The sequence below is a fragment of the Anomalospiza imberbis genome, chromosome 27, assembly GCF_031753505.1.
Source record: "Anomalospiza imberbis isolate Cuckoo-Finch-1a 21T00152 chromosome 27, ASM3175350v1, whole genome shotgun sequence".
NCBI lineage: Eukaryota > Metazoa > Chordata > Aves > Passeriformes > Viduidae > Anomalospiza > Anomalospiza imberbis.
Window position 1 is genome coordinate 3,405,253 of NC_089707.1, and position 23,735 is coordinate 3,428,987.

General features: G+C 44.5%; 2 protein-coding genes across 7 annotated transcripts in view; one reads left to right on the forward strand and one right to left on the reverse strand.

The window, feature by feature from the left end:
* The window catches only part of EPS15L1 (epidermal growth factor receptor pathway substrate 15 like 1), a 48,497-nt gene extending 41,781 nt beyond the window's left edge, over positions 1 to 6,716 (forward strand). For 4 of the 5 annotated variants that reach the window (XM_068174059.1, XM_068174058.1, XM_068174060.1 and 1 more), the window contains one exon: positions 1,373 to 6,716. In XM_068174059.1, coding sequence (XP_068030160.1) covers positions 1,373 to 1,519 — 147 coding nt within the window. In that variant the 3' untranslated portion in view covers positions 1,520 to 6,716. The remainder of the gene's footprint in view (positions 1 to 1,372) is intronic. The other variant, XM_068174063.1, reaches the window with a different exon arrangement.
* Positions 6,717 to 14,908: 8,192 nt separating this feature from the next.
* Positions 14,909 to 16,726, reverse strand: KLF2 (KLF transcription factor 2). 2 transcript variants are annotated; one of them, XM_068174070.1, is made up of 3 exons: positions 16,571 to 16,726; positions 15,541 to 16,432; positions 14,909 to 15,151 (listed from the first exon to the last, which is right to left on the reverse strand). In XM_068174070.1, exons 1-3 carry the CDS (start codon positions 16,643 to 16,645, stop codon positions 14,976 to 14,978), a joined length of 1,143 nt encoding a protein of 380 aa, XP_068030171.1. In that variant the 5' UTR covers positions 16,646 to 16,726; the 3' UTR covers positions 14,909 to 14,975. The 2 variants fall into 2 exon arrangements, with proteins under 2 accessions (XP_068030171.1, XP_068030170.1); XM_068174069.1 differs by having other exon boundaries at positions 15,541 to 16,474; positions 16,529 to 16,670.
* Between the last annotated feature and the right edge of the window lie 7,009 nt (positions 16,727 to 23,735).

Sequence of the window (23,735 nt, forward strand, 5' to 3'; positions counted from 1 at the left end):
AAAATTACGATGAACATCCAGAGGCGTGATTAAATTATGAGTGAATGAGAATTTGCCTTGGGTTAAAAGAAATTCAAATAGATTTATTTCAAAATACATAAAAAATAAAAATTACAGATACACTGAAGAGTGGAGGAGGAGGCTGGGGTGGGACCATCACAAATGTTTATGCAGCTAGGCAGGGTTTAGCACTCATTTTAACACTCAGTTCAATATTTCAGGCTGGTCTGGGCAGGTGTAGCTGTGTTCGTTTGTGCCATGGCACAGCAGAATGTGCTCAGAGTCACCATGCCCTGGGCCACAAGGAATTTTTGCAGTATACATCCAGCTGAAATTTTTCTCCTCAAATAATATGTTTTCCTGCACACACACTGAAAAAAAAATCCTCAAAAAACCCCAAACCAAAACAAAAACAAAAACCAAAAAGCAGATTTTAGAAGTGGGCTTTAATGCAAACATTTGCATGCAGCTGTTCCCATCCTCCTCCTCAGCAAATGCTAAAATTAGCTGGGAACAGATTATATTTGAGTTTGAAATTGCTATGATTTCAATAAAACAGTTTCAGATTTTGTTCAAAAAGTTCAAACAAGTAAACTTTTGCATCCTTCACTGGTAAATGCTAGAATATCATTTTGGACATGTTTTGCTGCACTGTGCTTGTGTTTTGGGGAGCCCAAACAGGTTTAGGAGCTGAATGTTATAAAGTGTGATATTTTCTTAGTGTTCTCTGCTGAAGTAAACTGGATTCTCTCACATTATTTCTTACTGGTGAAACTCTGTGTGTATTTTATGAACAGCAACAGAAGCACTTCGGGTAACTTTTGATTCGGTGATGAAACTTCCCACACGTCAGCAGTGTCCAAAATCAAACCCCTCACCCTTAGCAGGAACTACCACAACAAAACTCTCTGTTGTGCAGTTACACAAGAATAAATAACTATTAGCATTACCAGCTATTTATTCTTAAAAATGGTTGTAGTTGCTGTGCTTCCAAACCATTAACTTCCTTTTTTTTGTGCTTGTGGAGGGGTTTTTTTTGGCAGTTTTCATACCCAACTGAGCCACAGATGCAGGGACTTGCATCCCATGTGAGTTAATTTCCAGGTGGGAGGAGGAAGAAACTAAGGAAATTAAGTAAGGAGGTAAAGGAAGGAGAAATGAAGGAAATAAATCAAGGGAGGAAGTGAAGGAGGAAGAAATTAAGGAAATAAAGGATGAAGTGAGGAAACCAGTGAGTGAATTTCTATGTCAATCTAGAACTGGTGTACTTCAGCTGTATATTTAATAAGTCTGATTCTTTGTATTTTTTTTTTTTTTGCATAATTTGTTGGTTGGTTACTTCATTAATTCATTTTCCATTTTCATTTTGTAGTTTGGAAATGAGGAACAGCAGCTGGCCTGGGCGAAGAGAGAGAGTGAAAAAGCAGAGCAGGAAAGACTGGCTCGGTTGAGGAGACAAGAACAAGAAGACCTTGAGTTGGCCATTGCTCTCAGTAAGGCTGACATGCCAAACTCTTAAAGAGGGTCTTGACCTCCACCCTGTTCGAGAGAAACCTTGGAACAAAGCTTTTATAAAAATATTAAATCCTTGGTTTATATTTGTGAAAATAATTTTAGTCACCTTCTGAGCTAAACAGGACTGGCCGGTTGTGTCTGACCAGGCTCTGTGTGGATTCCTGAGTGCATCATCTGCAGGAAACACTGTATAAGCTGTATTATATGTTCTAGAGAAAATTTATTGCTTGCCAGAACTCTAACGTGTAATCCTAAGGTACTGAAAGTTTCTTTATCCGAAACACAAATGTTGCATAGAGTAAACTGCAGCTTGTGAATCTGTTTTTTTTTTTTTTTTAATTCCACTGAATTCCACTGGGTCTTTGAGGCTGCAGTGTGGATTTCAAAGAAACTGTCATAAAAAGAGAATATTTATAGAATTAGCTTTCACTTGTTACATTTATTTAATAATTCATGGTAGGCTAATCAGTACTTCTTCTGCATCATCTATATCAAAGCCTAAATTCATTAGTAGATGATCCCTTTTTATCCAGAAGTTGTGGCTTTTACAAAAGAATCTGACAATTTATATATGATGGATACAGTGAACTCTATAAAACAGTACCAATTTGAAGACTCTAGAAATCAGTAGTTCTTCTAATTTAAACATTTGTCTGCATTGATTTTTAATTATTGTATAAGACTAAAAGTGGGGATTAATTCAGTTATAGTAAATGGGTAAATAATTTAGCAGTTAAATTATGAAGTAAAAATTTGCTTTATTGTACGCAAATGGGATTGCAAGACGGTGATACACATTTGGGTGCTGCTTTAATGTGACATCAAGAAATGAAGTGGTGGAAAAGTTGCCATGTTTGAGGAGTGCTCACCCCTACCACTCACTGTACCCTCATTTTCTCCAGCTGCCAGCACACAGACTAGGTTGTGTTAGCCAAGTGACTCTCTGGGACAGTCTCTACCTCTGCTTCTTCAGTTCCACCTCTCTGGGGTTGCAGATCAAGCAGCTGTAGCTGAAATGAAGCCAAGTTGAATCAGATTTTAGTTGCCAAATACACATTCACACATCAGTTCTGACAGAGCTGTCTGGGTTGGCTCTAAAATCCAGGTTGCAGGACTCAGACCAGGTAGGAACAGGTTTTGTATGCACTGAATGCTTCTACCTGGAAAAGACAACACAGAATGTGTTTGACATGTCATAGAAAAAATAAGTCTGTGAATTTAATTTGCTTACTAGAAATGCCTTTTCTGATGACAGGAATTCTAAAACTTCAGTTGTGTTTGCCTTGGAGTTTTCTGTCTCATGGAGTAGGGATCTAGCTCAGCATTTTTAAATGTCCTCAGTCTTCTTTCCTGCCCTTTGTTCTCTGGGAATACAAAAGCTTTACATTCTGTGTTCTTACTGATGTGGCCCTTATCTTACAACATTTTCTCTTTTTTTTTTTTTAATGTGATATTCCTTCATCATCTTTAATGCATTTCTATTTTTTATGTCCTTGCTTCCTTACTTTTATTTTCATGCCACAATGACAGTGCCTGCTCAGTGACTGAAAACAATCTTTCCCTGTTCTGTTGGGATTGCCTTATCCTGGATGCTTTCCTGACACAGAGGAGTCAGATTGGATCATTTTTAGCACCTTGGTGGCTTTCAGCTCTGAAATGCAGCCAGGACATGGCATTTGGAGTCTCAGGCTTTTGTGGGGAGGTAGGTGGATGGGTGGGTGTGCAGACACACACATCTATTTGTGTTTAGGATGTTATTTTTAGGAGTCACAACTCCCTTTTACTGTGTGTCTCCTGTGCTAATGGTACTACAAATAATGTAAACCATTTATTCTCCTCAGAAGGAGAGAAGATTTATTTCTAATACCAAAACCAGCCATATCATGGTCTTTAATGCTGTCCTTTAATGAGCCCTTAGGGATGCAATAGAAGCTATTTCTAATCTTGAAGAACCTGATTTGAACTCCCCTCCCACTGCAATATTTTTTTTCTCTAATATATGCTTGATTACAAGATCAAACATACTAAAACACAAAAATTTCTCTCTTCTGTTGGTGTCTAGAACTCGAAATCTCTTAGAGCTGACTTGTGTCTGTCTTTAGGTAACATGATAAAACTTTTGCAGTGAAAGAGCAATTTTCAAAAGCAAGTGGCTGCAGGATTCTCAGTGCAGTTATGCAAACTGTACCCGTGTGTAAGATCCTCCTGTTCACTTGGACCTGAGTCCTTGTGGTGTCTCTTCTGCTACAATAAAATTTTGAGAGTAATACCAGATCTGGGTGGGATGATGCCACTCCAGTGGGACAGGTGCATGACTAAATAGCTTGATGCATTTTTGAAGTTCTGTACCATAACAAGACTTTCTGCTGCTTTGTCAGGGCCCTAAAACACTGCCTTTATGATGCTTCTAGGCCAAGGAGATGATGTTTTCAAGATGTCCAGCAGGGAGGCAGAAATGTGAATTAATCCAGCATTCTGTAGAGCGTTTGGGCTCGTTTTTGTATTTCCTTATTGACTCTTCCACATCTTTGCTTGGACAGTAACTGCATATCAACAAATGAACAGGGACAGAACACAACATATTGTCTATGCACACTATTAAGTTTAGGAACCTTAAATTTACTGAAACACTCTTGATTCAAAATGTTGTCACTGCAGTGGAAGAAAACCTAGCTGTGATTTCTCACTTTGTATTTAATACAGTTTTCCATATAAAAAGGAAGATTCCCCACATTCTTTCCCTATGCTGTAACTCAGTGTTTGTACAATACCTGCACTTGCTCTTCGAGGCAAAACTTTGCAAGACATTGCTCTTCTTCCTCCAGACCAGTGAAATTTAAAGCACAAACAGACCTGTTGCTATTTGGGCAGAGAAAATACATACAGTGTAAGATATGGAAAATGTGAATACCCCCAGTGCATATACAGTGTACAGTGAGATCCATATTATTTGTGTCTATGTGTATATATACAAATATATATATATATATATAGAGTATTGTATAATGTAATCATAGTGTGTGTATATACATGTCCACATGCTATGTCCAGTATATAGTTCCTTGTGCTGTACATAAAATGTGTATATACAGTGAATATGTAGAATATGCATATATAGTCTATATATTGAAGCTTGTGTGTATGTATGAATTCTGTACCCACAGATGGGTACAGAATTGGAAGCTTTACAGAAATCCAGATTAGCTCCTGGCTCTGAGAGTTTCAAAGTCCTGGTTAAAGAAAAGAGGAGAAATTATTTCTAATCAATTTGTATGGAGATTTCTTTCACTGACATGAAAAACTGTGTTCATTAGCTGTGCCAGGTGTAAGAGAACCCTGGCAGAAAGTAGTAATTATCTGCACTGGATGTTATTTCACATTCTTTGTAGTATTTGTTTGGAATGTAGGCTCAACTGCTGATCTTGCATGTCATCTTTCTTCTCTGGGCTGAGGCAGTGAATTTTCTCCTATGTTTGCTCATAGTTTCCCTCTTCCCTCTTTTTTTTCCTTTTAAAAAATTATTTGTGGGGAGCTGTTCCCATACACACACCCCAAACAGTCACAGGCAAAGGTGGAAAACGTGTTTTTCTTGCTTCATTCCAGTTAGATTGGTTGCACATAATTGCCATCTGGATTCCAGTTCTGTTTTTCCTCCATTTCCACCTAAGCTTTTACTTCAGGAGGAACAAATATCCATTGCATATTTGGCTTAGAGGAAAGAGTGGGGGTGATTCTTCTTTCTACTTAGATAAATTATTAGACTCTGTGCTACCTTGGGCAATCACTCAGAGTTTGGCAGGGTTTTATGGTGGCACACGTGTTTTATATGGAATATACACTGCTGGAATGACTGGTGCATTGCACAGGGCACTGAGGCACAGCAGTTAAACAGGACAGACAGACAATTATTCACATCCAACCTGCACGTGCAGACAGTGCACACAGGGCACAGATATTGAATTACCACATTGCCCCTCACAGAACTGTGTGTTCACATTTGCCTTGAGTGCTTTCCCTCGGTTACCTTCAAATTGTCTCGCTGCAAAACCTCCCAGTCCCCCTGCAATAAAAACAGATGCTCATAAAAGTCATACTTCCACAATGATGCTGTAGGAAATATTTCTATATAGGCAACTTTTTCTTCATGGAACCTCTGCCCTGTGAGGGTCATCACTCCTTCCTGTATCTTGTTCCATGTACTGTGCTCTCAAAGTGTAGGAAATTCCAAGCTGTGTCTATGTAAAGCCTTTTAATTTTGAATTCCCATCTGTGAAATCTGTTGGCACTATTGTAGAAATTGTCATGTCATCTTACGCTCAAGGATAACGCACTTTTCTTGAATTCTTCTTATAATCCTTTTGGGGTTACTATTTCTTCTTTAGTGTTTCTCCATTGAGGAGAATATTTGTTCTGTAGAACCGTGGCCCAAGGAGTTTTGGTCCAAGTAGAATTGTTGCTTTCCCTTGTGTAAGAGTTTGATTTCTCCTTTCTTCCGCATTTTATTCTTCCTTCTCAGGAATTTCATTTCTGCTTAATCCTCATTTAGAGCTGGAACTCTCTTGATGTGAATTGATCTTTGCTGTTGATGATCTAATTCAATTATCATCCTGTACTAGTGGAACAGCCAAGTTTTTGGTTATATATTTGGTTATATATTGCATCTATGTAGACTTCACAACAACCATCTTTTCTTAGAAAGGAATTTTGCTTGGAGTATGATGGAATCATAGAGGATTTATTTTTAGAGTAAATGTGTTAACTATAATTCATTGACACACCTGTTTGATCAGTTGATATACTGCTCTTTTTACTTGAAAGTTTTATAAATAAAAGCTAATTTGTTATAAAATAGAATTTTCATTTTTCCAACTTCTGCCGCTCCCTTTAAGTTTCAAAGGAAAACTCCTAGTGACTGTGGTTCCTTCTGCTGTTGCAAGTACAGAGTGCTCTTCTGGTGTCCCTTTTAATATATCATTCTTCAGTCTGACCTGAAAAGGTGGAAACACAAAGTGGAAACTGCAATGTTGACCTAAATCTGACTAATATCTCCAAATATGTACATTATTGTGGTTATATTTATCTTTCAAATGTTATAACAAATTGTAAGGTATTTTAATTTTAACCCATCTCATGTGTTTATTGTTTAATATAATAAGAGAAATGTTATTGTTTAATATAATAAATGAAAGTTACTTTTTGGAGCTCTGAGATTTCAGCACTCTTTCTTTACTTTTTTTTTTGGTCCACAATTTCACAAGTTTTTATGTTAAATTTGTGAATCTTGCTTTGAAGAACAGCTCTATTCTCTGCACTGAAATCTTTTTCTTGTTGGCTGGTGCCCTCTGCACTGTTTTCCCTCCTGTCCTTCCCTTTCTTCCTTGTCCCAGGCAGATTTGGGTTGAGCAGACCGGTCCCAAATCCAGCACCACACCCTTCCCAAGCGATCTGTGTGCAGCAGTGCTGGGTGTCTGGCAATTCACACTGGGAGTGGCTGGGGAGATCACTGGAGACAACCTTTGGCTGCCTGGAAAAACACACCTCACTGCTGGGCTGTTCATTTACTCACTTTGACTCATTCTTCTCCCAGCTTTTCACTGGCTGCTCCTGCTCACCTGGCCAGAGTGAGCAGCAGGTTGCCAAGGCAGGTTTCCCTGCAGTTATTTTTAGTACATTCCCATTCTGGAGGATTTGACTGCAGCGTGTCCCAGAGGGGCACAATCCCTACCCAATTCTCATCGTGTCGTGCTTCTCATCTCTCGTAAAACCATGACCCAGCCCTCCATGTGTTGCTCCCACTTGAGTTTCTGGGGTCTGACATACACAGCTTTCTCATCCCTGTGCTTTCCCAAATGCTTTCCTCATCCACATTGTCTGGGCTTAATCTGAAAGGAGCCCCCTGGACCCAGCATGGCCTGAGAAAGAGCCCCTTCACTGGGAAGGGAAGGGAAGAAAAGCATCACCATTGTGTTCAGGATGTGGAAATTTCACCCTAAAGGCTGTCCAAGGTCTGAGGCCAACTGTTAAACATTTATTTATGTATCATTTATTGACTGAACCTAAATGTGTCCCAGGCCCAGCTCTACTTTGGAATTCTGAGCTCCCACGCTGGAATTGCTGTCAGGTTTATCTCTGGAATTGCTGAATCTCTCATCTGCTGTACATCACTATCAGTAGTCACTCTGAGTACCTTTTCCCTCCTGTCTGGTTGGTTTGGTTTTTTTTCAATGTTATGACCACAATTAAAACTTTTTATTGGTGCTGATGCAGCATCTCATAAAATTACTGTAGCCTTCCCAATCGATGAAATCTCACGGGGCTCTGCCAGCAGCATACATAATATATTTCTGCTTTTTAACTTCCCATTAAGGCCCTTGATCACAATTTTCAGAATGAAAAAGCCCTGTGCACTCTGCCTATCCCTTGCTTCCACAGAAAGGACATCCAGGCACTCTATATCCCTTATTTTGCAAATATAATCTAAAATCATTAAGATAACAAAACTCATGCTGTTATTGCACACAGGCTGTAAAAAAGTGATTGTTGGGATCTGAGGATATTTTTGTGTGTTTTTTGTTTTGTGTTTAAGCCTCAGGCTAAGTAGTTATTCACCTAATATATTAAATATCACAGGAGATCATATCCAAAATGATATTCCAGATATTTCTTTGTGACATAATGAGTCAGAACTCCAGGTATGCTCTGAGCTGTAAGAAGAAACTAAAATAAAAGTGATTTGAAGCAATACCCTACTTAGTTATAAACCTGTACCAGGTAAGTTCACCTGCAGTTTCTGTCTTGCTGAATTTATGCCCACGACAACAGGCAGAAAACTTCTGATTTGCTAAAAGGATTTACAATGGGAGCAGGTAAATAAGCAGGTAACTAATGCTAACAGTGGTTACAGAGTAAATGAAAACTTGGTTGCTTCTGCTCTCCTTGTGCATAGAAAGGAGGTTTTGGTAAAGTTAACCCCTTCTTCATTCTATAAAGCAGTCCTTATGGTTCCTCTTTAGTGTCTGCAGTAAATATTGTAAGATCAAATAATTGTGGCTGAAAAATCAGACCTCAAAAGAGTAAATCAAATATATTTTCTGCCTAACAAGTTCAGGATAAACCCGTGCATCCTTTGTGTGATGCAAGTGGAAGGTGCTGGTTTGTGGCAGGGGCTGCTCCCAATCTCAGCCAAAGTGCCAGGGAACGGGTTTGGGATCGAGTGATACAGAGCTTTATGGGGCCTCTGGGAACCAGAACATTGAACAAGTCACCTCCAGGGCCTGTGAAGTGAGCGTGGCTGTGTGCTTCAGGTTACTGGGGTTTGGCTTGCAAACCAATTACTCCTCCAGATCAGTGGGAGGCACTGCCAGAGCCCAGGCCATGGCAGAGGAGCTGCTGCAGTGCCAGAGTTCAAAGCTCTGACTGCTTCACTCACAGCATGTAGGGCATGTCTTGCACAGGCAGGACCTGGGACAGGCCCAGCTGAGAGCAGCTGCTTCCAGGACACCCAGGAATTTTAAAGTTTGTAGATGCCACCAAGTAGGTTTTGGATGCTAGCAATGGGGATGGCTTTCTCCCTGTTAAATTCCATGGGGTTTGGGATGCATTTTTTGCTAGTTACTATAGTGATGGCTACATGACTTTGTTGTAGTTGTTTTTTCTAAATATAGCAAAAGAAATTGCTAGAGCTTGGGGTTCTGGCTTCAAAAATTCAATTTAAGCAAAGCCTAACAGCTACTCTGTGTTAGAGGTGCACAAAATAGCTTAAGGAACCACAGAGCTTCTACCACAGAAAACCACAGAACCACACAATCCTATAATTTAAAGAGTGGACAAACTTATTTTGGCATTCTTGTGGATGGAAGACCAAAGTTTAGAGCCAGGCAATGTTTTCAGGCAGTTTGTAAATGGCTGTGAGTAACCAAGGGCTCACACAGGTTGAAATGCCCCATCCTTCATGAGGTGAGCCATGTCCAGCACTAAATCTTCTCTCCCAGATGTGATTAGCTACAATACTGAATCTAAAATAAACTTCCAGAAAAGCCAGAGGGTTTCTAGTCCAGCCTTCCACTTTAGGGTTAAAAAAAGAGAGATTTGGAAGTGTCCTGCCTGCTGGCTTGCTGGGTGCTGGTTGTGCACAGGGTGCTGGGGTGGTGCTGCTGGGCTGTTTCACAGGGTGCTGCTGTGGTGCTGTGGTGGTGCTGGGATGATGCTGGGGATGCACAGTGTGCTGGGGTGGTGCGGATGTGGTGCTGGATTGGTGCTGGGATGGTGCTGGGCTGCTTCACCAGTGCTGGATTGGTTCTGGATTGGTGCTGGGTATGCACAGGGTGCTGGGGTGGTGCTGGATTGGTGCTGGATTGGTGCTGGGGTGCTGCTGGGCTGCTTCACCAGTGCTGGATTGGTTCTGGATTGGTGCTGGGTATGCACAGGGTGCTGGGGTGATGCTGGATTGGTGCTGAGGTGCTGCTGGGCTGCTTCACCAGTGCTGGATTGGTTCTGGATTGGTGCTGGGTATGCACAGGGTGCTGGGGTGATGCTGGATTGGTGCTGGGGTGGTGCTGAGGTGGTGCTGGATTGGTGCTGGGGTGCTGCTGGGTATGCCCAGTGTGCTGGGGTGATGCTGCTGGACTGTTTCACAGGGTGCTAGGATGGTGCTGGGTTTGCACAGGCTGCTGGTGTGGTGCTGGGGTGGTGCTGGGGAGGTGCTGGGGTGCTGCTGGGTATGCACAGGGTGCTGGGGTGGTGCTGGGGTGGTGCTGGATTGGTGCTGGGGTGTTTAACCAGTGCTGGATTGGTTCTGGATTGGTGCTGGGGTGCTGCTGGGTATGCACAGGGTGCTGGGGTGGTGCTGGGGTGGTGCTGGGGAGGTGCTGGGGTGCTGCTGGGTATGCACAGGGTGCTGGGGTGGTGCTGGGGAGGTGCTGGATTGGTGCTGGGGTGCTGCTGGGTATGCACAGGGTGCTGGGGTGGTGCTGGGGTGGTGCTGGATTGGTGCTGGGGTGCTGCTGGGTATGCACAGGGTGCTGGGGTGGTGCTGGGGAGGTGCTGGATTGGTGCTGGGGTGTTTCACCAGTGCTGGATTGGTACTGGTGTGGTGCTGGGTATGCACAGGGTGCTGGGGTGGTGCTGGGGTGCTGCTGGGTATGCACAGGGTGCTGGGGTGGTGCTGGGGAGGTGCTGGGGTGCTGCTGGGCTGTTTCACCAGTGCTGGATTGGTTCTGGATTGGTGCTGGGTGAGCACAGGGCGCTGTGTCACCTTCAAGAGCCAAAAGGTGACCGAGCCACACTGAGCTCTGCAGCGGCTGGACCTGGTCCTGCTCTGGGCTGTTTCAGAATTGCAGTGTGTTCTGACGGTGAGGTCCCATCTCAGAGGAGTTTAACTCACTCTTCTCAGGTCAGTGGGTAAGGAAAAACCTTTTTCAGCAGAGTGAAACACAATGCTCTGAAACCCCACGTGGAATGAGCCGACTTTGAGCAGTGACTGCTCTGGATGGTACCTGAGTTTAGCAATATTTACTAAAGTTTTCACTGGGATCATTGTGCAGGATTTGCTTGTTTCTGCACTTAAACTGCTCCAACTCATCTTACAACAATATGGAGCCCATGGCTGTGGTATCTTATATTAATATGTGTGAAAATCTTGTTTTCAATGGACTCTACATTTCCTCCCATCAGGTTTAAATACAACTTCTGTAGTTTTTTCCTTTCCCCGGTATGTCAAAATCAAATCCTCCATAGCTGCAGGTTGTGCTCACTGGATGCTGCCTGGGAGGCAGATGGTTAATTAGAACAAAGTTACTTAAGAGATGACAACCTGACGGTCAGTTATTAGAAGATGTGGAACATTCGTGGTTTCCTGCTGACTAGCAGAGGCTGGGTAGATCACTGGAATTACAGAGTATCTTTGGATGCTCATTTAGAACAATTAAAGAAAGGGGGGAAAAAAAAGAGAGTTGACAATTACTCATAATAGAATGTGAGAAGAATGAGATCAGCATCTCTTTTTTTTCTGCTACGAGATGATCTCAAGATTCAAGAACGTGCAGTTTCCTGTAAAGACCACACATCTATTATCACAGATGCCCTCCCTTAAACAATGACAAGAAAGTTTCTTGTGAACTTTTATAAGTGTTTTGTCCCCCCATCCCTTCCCACATTCAGAGGACTGACTTTATATAATTTTTATATGAGGTCTTTTATATTTATGTATGAGGATTCCTGTGCTCTATTTTCAGTTGAGTCACAAATCTGAAAACTCAGAGAGCACCACCTGCTTCTCTTTCCACATCTCCACTGCTCATCAGGGTCTGAGCACTATTTGGTAACACAAATGTCTGCCTGACAGCAGATATAAACTGTCTTATCTGAAGACTTTTTAGTGAGCAGGAGCAGAGGCAGCAGAGGTGATAACCCTCACAGCCAGACTCTCACCTGGAGCAAAGGCAGATTTGGATGCTCCCATGCTGAGGCACTGGAGGAGGAGGAGGAGGAGGAGAAGCACCCAGTGTGGGGGGTGCTGCAGAGTAGCCACATGAGGGTTTTTTAAGGGTTGGTGACTGTGGTGACATTTATTTCTGCACAAAGGCCCTGAGCAGCACATAATGCCTTCGTGCCACTCAGTGCCTGCAGCTGTCCTGAATCACAGAATCCCAGAATGGTTTGGGTTGGAAGGGAGCTTAAAGTCCATCCTGTTCCACCCCTGCCATGGCAGGGACACCTTCCACTAGATCAGGTTGCCCCAAACCTCGTCCAAGCTGGCTTTGAACATTTCCAGGGATGAGGCAGTCACAATTTCTCTGGGGATTCTATTCCAGTCCCTCACCACCCTCACAGGGAAGAATTTTTTCCCAATGTCCCATCTAACCCTGCTCTCTGGCTGTGTGAAGACATTCCCTGTGTCCTGTCACCTGAGCCCTTGTCTAAAGTCCCTCTCCAGCTCTCCTGGAGTCCCTCCAGGCACTGGAAGGGGCTCTGAGCTCTCCTTGGAGCCTTCTCTTCTCCAGGCTGAGGATTTGGAAGAGAAGGAAACTGGTCAGACCAGCCAGAGGTCAGGAGAGGGCTGGGGACAAGCAGAGCCAGATAAGTGTGCTGTGATGTTGTGATGCTTCCAAGATCTCCATCACTGGAAAGCTGTGGCTGGGCCCTTCCCAAGGCAGATATGGGGCTGAGGCGTCACACCTCTTTGTCTTTTAAATTGCATCACAAAAAAGGGAATCGTTTAAGCTTGCACTGTGTTACTGAAACCTGGGTTATAACAAAAACTGGGAATGCTGAAAACTGGGAACGACTATAACCATTTCTAGTTCTTCAGAAAAAGCAAGGAGAGTATGAAGAGATGAGGGTAAGAATTTTAAAAGTTGTCTTCTTAAAGTCCAAAGGACATGCTGAAATATGAAAATATTCAGCTATGGGGAAAGAGAAGGAAATACCTAGAACTGTTGCAACAATGAATGTGCCAAGTTTAGAACATCTTTAAGTCATCCTCACTTTCTGGAATTAGATTGTGCAATTTATTTTTTCTAGCAAATAAATGAGTTTTGTTTTTGATGAAGAAACGCTGAAGCTCCCTTATATTTCACTTTGAAAGAACTACAAAAGTGAAATGTGGAACTCGTTCTTCCATGCCAATGATTAGAAGCCCAAAATACATCTGTTCCGCATGAAGAACTCCAGCCTTTGCTTTCACAGAAGAACAGCTATATTTGTAGTTACTCTAAATGCATTCATGTTGATTTCATTCTTGTGTATTCGAACACGTAAAGTCAGAAAAAATGGTCACAATCTTGATTAAAACCAAGTTCCAAGAATCCATACGTTAAGGATAAAAAATGCAGCAGTATTAAGCTGAATCTGCATATTTGATTAGCAGTGATACACAAGTATCAAAACTCACCACAACACAGGAGCTGTAAAGACAGAGGATGCCCATCAGACTGTCAGAACAACTGCTTGGATTTACTGCCTGCTCCGTTACAGCTGTGAAGAATTTTTCTGGGGGCTCAGTTTGACTTTTGTAGCTGTCTTTACTGCTATAGCTGTTGCAGTATCCAGTTTACTTGCAATTAGTTTTCTATTAGAATTGCAATTAGAATCTCGATTCCTGGCTGATTCCCCCCCAAAATCATTAATAAGTGTCTTAACTCCTGAAATCTAGGTGGCACTACAAATTATTAAGCAAATTTAAGTTTTGGGGAATGAGTTATGAACGCATTTTAACCTGTGTTGTGAATTCATGCTTGAATTCCACTACTGTTCCATTGGAATTCTGCACTGAGCTCTTGAGAACAAGGATAATTTATGTACAAGAATGCCTTAAAATAAGCCCCCATAATTACAAAAATGCAGTGTTTAAATTTATAGTAAAAACCCACACACTGCTGGCAAAACTATAACTGCATCTGGAAAACATTAAGAATGCCATTAAAATAGTCTAGCATAAACTAGAAATGAGACTGAAATTACAGTGTTGCTTACTTAACCATTTTTAGGAAGTATATTTTGAATATCATTTACTTTCCTATTTGATTTTTTGATAAAGCGCTGTACTATGTCTTATTTACCACTGAGAATACCTTACTCACTCTGTTATCTATTTCAGACAAATCCTTGGCTCAGATTTTTTTAAGTGTCTTATTACAGTTGTTGATAATTTGCAACACAATCAGGTGGTTGCTGGTCCAGCCATCAGGGAAAAAGTAACAGGGATATCTCAAAGGAGAATAAAAGTCACAGTAATTAAAATCTTATTTTATTAAAAAGATGAAATGTTTTCAAACATTGAAAAATTATGTTTTTTATAAAAACAGAAAATAGGCAAAATACCTATTTGTCTTCTATTTACATATACAATATTTCTCATTGTATAAAATTATTTACAATATATAAAAAAATTACAGTAAATAGGTTATTTTCTTACAAGACATCAAGCCCTGTACTTCTAGTGTAGATCATGGCAAACAAGAATACTATTGCACCTGTGAACCAAACAGTCTAACAAGAGGAGTGTTCTCTTAGCCATGCCTTCAACTGAGATCTAAACTAACAATGTTAGCTACAGTAACATTCATTTTACCTCTTCTAGGGTCAACTTCAGGCAGTTTCCATACAAACATTGTCTTGTAAAGCTTAGGAATGGGCAGTTAGAATTGGGGAAAAAAAAAAAAAAACAAACATATTTACAGCTTCTTCTATACAATCTGTATGGAGTCTTATGGAGTTTACCCTTCACAGAAGCTGCATAAATTAACCCCTGTTCTCCTGACCGGGACGGGCAGGTCACTGACTCAGCCAGGGCAGATTCCCTGCAGGAGATGCCTGGCTGAGCCTCCTCGTGTCGCATCCTCCGTGTCCGTCCTGGAGCGTCGGTCGGTGCCTCCCTATGTAGTACCAGCTACAGATTTTTAACGCTTCTGCACCTGAGCAGTTAAATAAGGTCCGCAGTGGGCAGGGCGGGCTCCCTGGGGCTACATGTGCCGCTTCATGTGCAGAGCCAGGTGGTCTGACCTGGAGAAGGCCCTGTCGCAGAGGTGGCACTGGAAGGGTCGGTGCCCCGTGTGCTTGCGGTAGTGACGGGTGAGCTCGTCGGAGCGCGCGAACTTCCAACCGCAGCCTTCCCAGTTGCAGTGGTAGGGCTTTTCACCTGTTTGGGGAAATCGGAGAGCGTGACTCAGCATGGCTCCACACACCAGGCAACCTGCGAGTTTTGTTGTAGCGTATCCCTTTATTCGCTACCGAGCCCTTCCACGGCAAGATGCAAGTGCTTTTAAGCTAAATGACTAGAAATTCCTTTGCCATAAAGCCCTTTCTCCAAAGATTTTCACCTATACCTGCAGTGAAAATCTTTGGAGAAAGGGCTTTAGAAGCCCTTAGAGAAGCTTTGACTACACAGGTAAACACCTAGATGTTACAGACCTGACCACCAGCCGTGAATTTAACAGACTACAGGGTAAAAAATGCCCAGGCTGCAAACTGGGCTATCCCAGCCGGCACACAGCACATCCCCGCACGAAGGCCAGCGGCAACATTTACCTGTGTGTGTCCTGAGGTGGGCCTTCAGGTGTGAGCTCTTGGTGTAGGTCTTCCCACAGCCGGCATAGCTGCACGTGTGAGTGGCCGTCCTCTTCCTCGGCCAGGACCGGCGTCCCCGCTTTGGTTTGGAGTCCAGCAGCTCCAGAGGGGAGGAAGGAGGGGTGAGCATACCCCTCGGAGCCGAGGGCTGTAAGGGCAGGCTGTCCTCGAAAAGGCCGAACTGGGAGGTGTTCTGGTACTGGAGGTGGGTCTGCGGGTGGTGGAAGCCGGAGGCCGGGTGGTAACTCTGCTGGTAGGACACGGACGAGGGGCACATCATCTGCGTGTGGCAGTCATTCACCATGAGATCGTCGGGGCTCAGCGGGGGCGTCTCTGCCCCAGGGATCTGCGGGGAGCTGGCCACCCGGGGCTGCTCGTAGGCCATCATGCAGGTCGCGTTCCCCTCCTGCTTGATCTTCGGGCAAGCCTGGGGCACCAGACCCAGGACCGGTCCATAATTGTCCATGTCGGGCTCGGGCTTAATGTTCTCAACGAACTGCGGGCCCCCGAAGGTGGGTGTCACAAAGAAGCGGCCGTGGACGCTGCCAGGAGGGCAGTAGTTGGAGTCCATCTCGGAACGCATCATCTCCGGCACGATGCCGGCGTTGTAGGGCGGGGGGCTCCCCTGCTCCAGGGCATTGTAGCATCCCGGGGACGGGTTTGTCTGGTAAAAGCCACCGCTTTCGCCTTGGGCAGGGGGATAGTCCCCGCCGGCAGCGCCCTGGCCGTAGCCGTCGCTGCCCATGGAAAGGATAAAATCCAGCACGTTGTTGAGATCCTCATCCTCTTTGCGTGGGGAGAGGCCGCCCCAGGTGCCGGCGGGGGTCTTGGCCTCCTGCTCACACTTCCACCTCTGGGGAGAGAGAAAAGGGAGAGGGTTAGAGGTGCCGTTCGCCTGGGGGAACCGGGGGAGGGGGGGACGGACTCGGGGCGCGGCTCGGCCGCCCACCGGTGCGCCGAGCCGTCGGTGCTGAGCGCGGGGGACACTCACTTCGTGCAGGGCTTTCTCGCGGCAGGGGCTGGCGAAGGTGGCGAAGGAGGGCAGGGCGGTGTCGCTCAGCGCCATGGTGCGGGACGAGCGCGGCCGGCCGCCCTCCGCACCTTATAACGCGGGCGCGGGCGGCCTCAGGCCAATTGCAGGAGCGGAGGAAACGCGTCCGTCCCGGACGGGGCGGGAGGGAGGCAGCGGCTCGGGCGCAGCCTAAATTTAGCCCCGGTATAAAAGGACACGGCAGCGGCGGCGGTCCCAGCCCGAGCAGGGCGGAGCGGAGCTGGGACGGGCCCCCTTCGCCGCCCTCCCCTCGGCGGCGGGATCGGGGCCGGCCCGGGAGCCGCGACCCCCGGCTGGAACAGCGGCCGGAGAGCCGCGACCCCCGGCTCGGACAGTGTCCGGAGAGCCGCGACCCCCGGCTCGGATAGTGTCCGGAGAGCCGCGACCCCCGGCTCGGATAGTGTCCGGAGAGCCGCGACCCCCGGCTCGGGCAGTGTCCGGAGAGCCGCGACCCCCGGCTCGGGCAGTGTCCGGAGAGCCGCGACCCCCGGCTCGGACAGCGGCCGGAGAGCCGCGACCCCCGGCTCGGGCAGTGTCCGGAGAGCCGCGACCCCCGGCTCGGACAGCGGCCGGAGGCAGGACACTGAGGGGTCTCTGCCACAAGTGAGCTGGGGGAACGCCAAAGGATCTCTAAGTCCCCGCTGCAGGGACTCTGAGGGACCCTGTGCTGTGCTAAGAGACACCGTGAGGGACTTGGGTGGGATGAGGGGCTGCAGGGGACCCTGCCCTGGAAACACCTACAGGACCCTTCCCGACACGAGGGGACCCTGTGCTGTGGGGGTGGAGGGCAGCAAGGACTGCCCTTGACCTGGAACCTGCCCTTTTTCCTGATCTGGAAACACCGAGGGACCATCTGTGACATGAGGGGACACTGATAGCTACAAGCTTCAACAGGGACTATGCTGTGGGATGGGGAGCACTGAGGGGTCCTTGCCCTGGGGACACTAAGAAAAACACCAGGAATTAGGGGTTTGATCACCCAACACCTCAGAGCAGCTGCCCCACAACCCAGCCTCATCCCAGGGGCATGTGGAGCAAACTCAGAAAAAGAAGGTGGAAGAAGAGTGGAAGGTGTCAGGAGCACAGTGGGGGAGAGAGACATGCCCTGCTCCTGTGGGTAAGCTGCTGAGCTGATGATGGGGTCTCTTGGCACTGGTCACCCTAAAAGTCCCAGATGCATCTTGGTGCTGGCAGAAAGGTATTTGATGCCACTCCTGTACGGTCTTCGCTGGAGTTTTGCATTCAATGGAAGTCCAGATCTGTAGCAGAATTTCCATTTGCTGCACAAAGATTGCCAAAATCAATGCTGCAATGTGACATTATGAGAGAAAAAATGCACGTAGCTTCTGTGATCTCTGCTGGTTGTAAGCAATTTATGGTCTTGATTTTTCAGAAGGGAAGATTGTTCTTCTCCCTTACCTTGGCCTCTAGCTCAGATGCTGACTCTGAAGGAGCAATTCTCCAATAACTTCTGATAACATGCTCCAGACTCCTGTTTCTGAGGATCATGGCTGCTTGGCCATCATCCAGGAGCAAAAGTGACAGATCTGAAAGGGGAAAAAACTATGATCTGTCAAGGGACAGACTGATTCTTTGAGAGCCTGCTCAAAGAAAGAGCTATGCTTTCTCCTTTCCCCCTCCATATTTCCTTTGCAATCACTTTTAGAGGGGTTTCTATGTGAGCTGGAAATCAGGAGGGTGCAGGAGAACAGCTCTCACATTTAGGGGAAGGAGCAATGCCCTTGATGGGCTCTGGTTCTCCCAAGCACTTTGAGCCTGTTCACCAGAGCCCATCCCAGCCTTGTGGCTGTGTTTAACCACCTTGGGAAAACTCAGTTGCTAGGGCGAGTAAATGATCGTTTCAATAGCTACACGTGTTTTAAAATCAGGAATATCTCTTGTTTAACTTTCTATAGTTTTCATTCTAAAAGTTCACAGGTTGGCCAGAAGGAGCAGCCAAACTTCTGTGACTGGAGCAGAATCAACACGCTGAATGCATGGTAACGCTGTACACAAAGATGTGTGACTCATGGCTCTGTAATGTCACACTTGTGTAATCTTTCAATGTAAACTCTTTTCCTCTAATAAAACGTCCTTAAGTGAATGATACGTATATATGGGGCTGTGAGTCAGCCAAGAAAATACACTCTGATGAATTCAGAATGAATGTGAATACTCCCTTGATAACACACCCTGAATGTCTGTGTCAGTTTATGTGCTTGTGATTTCAGCAAAGCTATAACAAAATATTTTGTTTCTAGGATATACAACTGGACGTGTAGGTTTCACCGAGGAGCTCCAGTTGGATGCTGCCTTCCAGCAGACACTGGAAGGACTTTGTTTATGGCTCCATCACCAAACTCTGCATTTTCTTTGTGTAAAGGAAAAGTTTAGTGGGCAGAGAGGATGAAAGCCAAGCACTCAAAATAATAAATTCACTGCCTTTAGTTTCTTTTTGTTTTCAAGAAAAGCAGCTAGGCTAAACATTGAGAGCTGCACTAAACGTGGGGAGACAAATGTGAGAATTTATTTACCTTGTGAGTCACTGGTTCTGCACAAATTGAGAACAACTTTGCCATGACCTTCCACTCGGTCTGTGACAGTTGTGCTGACATTTTCTGGCTTTTTGCTGCTCACAACTCTTATTTTAAATACCTAAACACAAGATCCTGGCAGTGATCTCACTTAGCATAGATCAGGAGTGATGCCACTGGTGTATAAATGTGAAGAATGTGAGATTAGAAAGTATTTGTTAATCTTCTGTGGGTAGAGGAGAGCTAAATGATGTGTGATTTGTCTTCCAGCCAAAGTAAACACGGACTCAGCCGTTTTTTATATGGCAAAGTTCATTTTCCTAGGTGTTGCTGCTGCTGTCTCCTGTTGCTTTTAGATCAAGGAGAACCTTTTAAAGGAATTGCAATCAAGGTTTTGCACGTTAATAGAAGAACCCAAGGCTGTGCAGGGCTGTGCCCACTGAAGCTCGATGCTGGGTGGGTTGGTGCAATACCCGGGTCACCTGGCTGCCCCAGCTCTGAGTCACTACAGAACTCAAAAAAACAAAAAGCTCCTTTCTCAGGGATTGTTCTCAGAAAGTCCTGATTGCACCTAGAGCAAACGAGTAATAATAGTAATACCAGGGTAAACCACCTGAAAATGACACCTCCTGGCACCTAGAGTACGCAGTACAGGTAACACCATGACCAACCCCTCATATTGAAATGAGACAGAGGATTTCCCTGCCTGTCTCAAATTGTCACCGTTCTGTTGACTACACATTTCTGTTCTATTTTTAACTGCAGGTTCTGAGTAGGCACATTTTAGAATCTGCTGTCAAGGAAGTTGATAAAATGATGTAAACAACCACATAAAATGAAATATACAGGTATGTGTCAGAGACACGCATCTTAATTTGGGGAGAGTGATTTAATCCTGTAGGTCTTTTGTCTGAATAAAGTAACATCAGGACTGAATTGGAGAAACGAGCCTTTTTGACCAGACTTTTCATGACTGGAGCTGATTCCCATGCAGGGACTGACAGATGAAGGTGAGCCATCTCTTTGATGAGCTGAAGTGGCTCATTAGGTTTTTAGGAAAACCTATTTTCCTTTAATACTTTTTTTTCCTTAGTGATTCTCCTCTGAGCTATTTCCATAGTCTTTCTTGAGGTTTGAGCACTGGAAAAGTGGAGTAGCAGACAAAACATGAGTCACTTCTCTTTAAGGATTTGATTTGTGCCCTTTGTCATGGTCTTCTGCTGAGTAGCTGCTTGGCAAAGGCCTCCTCTCCCCCAGCTTTGTGCCATGGAGAGCCAGGACACAGGGAATGGCTTCCCACTGCCAGAGGGCAGGGATGGATGGGATTTTGGGAAGGAATTGTTCCCTGGGAGGGTGGGCAGGCCCTGGCACAGGGTGCCCAGAGCAGCTGTGGCTGTCCCTGGATCCCTGGCAGTGCCCGAGGCCAGGCTGGACAGGGCTTGGAGCAGCCTGGGACGGTGGAAGGTGTCCCTGCCATGGCAGGGCTGGCACTGGATGGGCTTTGGGGTCCCTTCAAATCCAAACCATGCTGGGATTCCATGATACTCTCTCAGCTCCCCAGTCCAGGCCAGCAGCACCCTCTGCACTCAGTGCTGGCTGCCAGGCTTCTTGAGAAGGTTGAATTTATGAGAGTGCTGAAAGCAGAGCACATGGGATGTGGGGGAAGACTGGAAGGTGGAGCAAAGCCCTGGGAGACCTGATGGGAATGCTGGTGGAAGGGCTAGGGAGCATCAAGAGAGAACTGGAACCACTGGGAGAAAGGCAGCTGGTTTAGGGTTGCACAGGAAGGTAGAGGCTGTGAAAGACACCATCAATCAGGATGTCTGAGAGCAGAGCAATTTTGGTGTCCCGGTTTTTCTGAATAATTCCCTGTTGGCCTATGTAGGAACCTATTTTTGTCCTTGCCAAAAAGCAGCTTGCATGTTCCATTCCTAGAACTGTGGCCTTCAGCTTCCCTGTATTGCCATGAGTGGGGTTTGTGTCTTCCTGGATAGTTAAAATAATCCTTTAACAATGACATGTTCTTCAAATTATGTTGCACTTCTGTGATCCTTGTCATCTAGGGCTTTATCAGAAACAATTTCTGTTTGCTTCCAGGTTATTGTTAACAACATTGAATGGCAAGCATTGATAAAAGAGATCAAGAACCAATAAACCTACCTGATTAAAATCTAAATTCCATTTCCAGATGTCCTGGCCTGTGGCTGGACCAGTCTGCATGTGCACACCATGTTAATTTGTCATGTGCTTCTTTCCTACTGTGAAAATCACACTGCACCCAGGCACGTACTTATTCAAACCACCACCAGTAACCAAACCATCTTTACTTAGAATTCTTTTTATGTCTCAAGTCCTCCCTGTCTCTGCCCAGGTTTATGTAACACTGACAGGCATATCTAGGTCATTCTGTTTACCCTGTTGCAATATTGACATAATATTAACATTCTCCAAGTCACCTGGGGCTTCCCCACTGCTCTGAAATGAATTGATAATAAACATTAACCATCTGGATATGTCCTTAGTTGGTTCTTTGGAAACATTCACTTCTAAATTACCCAGACCTGGCAACTTAATACTGTTTGAGATGAGTAGCAGTTGTTTTAACATCCTCCTTAGTTACTGTAATGGAAAGTATTTCAACATCATTATTGTCTGATCTCGATACAGCATCTGGCTTTTTCCCAAAGAGAGAACAGAAATATTTTTTAGCACTTCTGCTTTCTCAATGTGATTATTGGCAGTTCTATCCCTTCCATTCCCTGTGATGGCAATCTTAGTGAAAGCCTTATTAACTTAGCTCCCAAAAGATTAGCAAAAGTCAAGTTCTGATAGTTCCAACCTGCTTTAGCAAGGCAGACTCCCATCAATGCAGAGGAAAACCAGCTTAAATTCCATTTCAATACGTAAGTCAAACTATATAAATAAAACTTTTCTCAGAAATATGCAAGAAAATATGTTCATGGTTGAATAAATCATGCAAAAATTCAGATATTTAGTGAATATAATTGAGGTAATTATGTATTGCTACTTGAATTTGCTGTGTGAAGAATGATAGTGTTCAGCTGTAAATGATTTTTTGTAATTTTTGATCTGGGGACTCTTCAAACCTAAATAACATATGCCACTTTTTAAATGATCAGCTTTGATTAGGTATGTAGCTGTGTTTCTGCCAGCTTTTACTGACGTGTGCTGAATGCCCATATGTTGTTCTGCAGATGTCCCTTTCAGCTGGCAATTAAAAACACGTTTGAAATTTTTTTGAAATTTTTTTTTTCTTCTTACAGAACTGTGAAGTGATACCACAGTTTCCAAAACTTGGCAAGCATGTTGAATCATATTAGCAAAACTGCTTGAAATGTCAGTCACTGATCATGACAAGTAGTTTTCAGTTGCTGCCAAATACTTTAGATTACAGAAGCAAATATTTAGTGAAGAAATGGCCAGTTGGGTCATGGAATAACAGGAGCATAGGGCAGAAGCACCTGTGTGATTTCATTCAGAAAAATTACTTTTATGGTTAACAAATATTTAATGGGCTCTACAACATTGGGAATCCAAGAAGATGAAACTCATTTAATTCTGGAATACAGGAGGGTTACACTTTGAGTGTTCATACTGCTTGTGTTGTTCCTGGCCTCCATTTTTAATAGAAAATTTGTATAACTGGTTGGAGATGACAGCAGGGAAAGGGAAATGGTGTCTTATCTGTCATGTCCACTTAGGACAGCGAGTGTTGTCAGATGTGCCAAGTTGACTGGGTTTAGAAGTGAGAACTGTGTTTGAGGTTTAATAAATGCAGGGGGAAAAAAAAATCTGTTTGAGGGGACATCAAAGCCCTAATCAGCTGCTTTTTTTCCTCTTTTTAATTTGTGAGATCTGTTGCAGTCTGAGTCAGCACAGATGCAGGTGCCCTTCTCAGCAGAGTTTTTTGCCACTTTGAAGTTTCCATGTTTTAACTGGGGGAGTGGGAGAGAAGACTGGACAAAGCTTAAACAGAAGAGAATTACTGAGGAGTGAGGAAGGCTTTGGGGCTGTTTCCCTTGTTGGCCAGTAAAACATGGTTATAGGTTATGGTTGGACCTGGTAAGTGGAGCTTTATTCACCAAATATACAAAGTGGGAGCTCATGTGGGGTGTAGGTTGCAAAGCCTTGTTTAGCGTGATGAACATGTGGGGTTTGGTTCTCCTTTATAAAATACCATCTTTGTGCTGCACCTGTGTGATTTATTAGTCATATGTCCCAGAGTAAAGTAATGGGAAACATTGGAGCAAGCATTTCATTAACCGTGACGCTGCTAATTGGCATTGCTGGCTGCCTGGAATGACTTTCCCTGTTTGAATACATGGAAGTGTGAATCAGAGGCATGAATTGGCCAGTGAGAGGAAGACAGGCACCTCTGCAGGACAGGCTGTATATACAGAGCAGCTGATTTCATTTGTCTTCCTGGCCTCTCAAGTCCTTGCAGACTTAGATCACTGAAATATTCAGTATGGTATATAATTTTTTTCCATGATCACAATTATTTATATAATTATGCTCAAGCTTTGAAACTTCAGTGGGATATTTCGGGA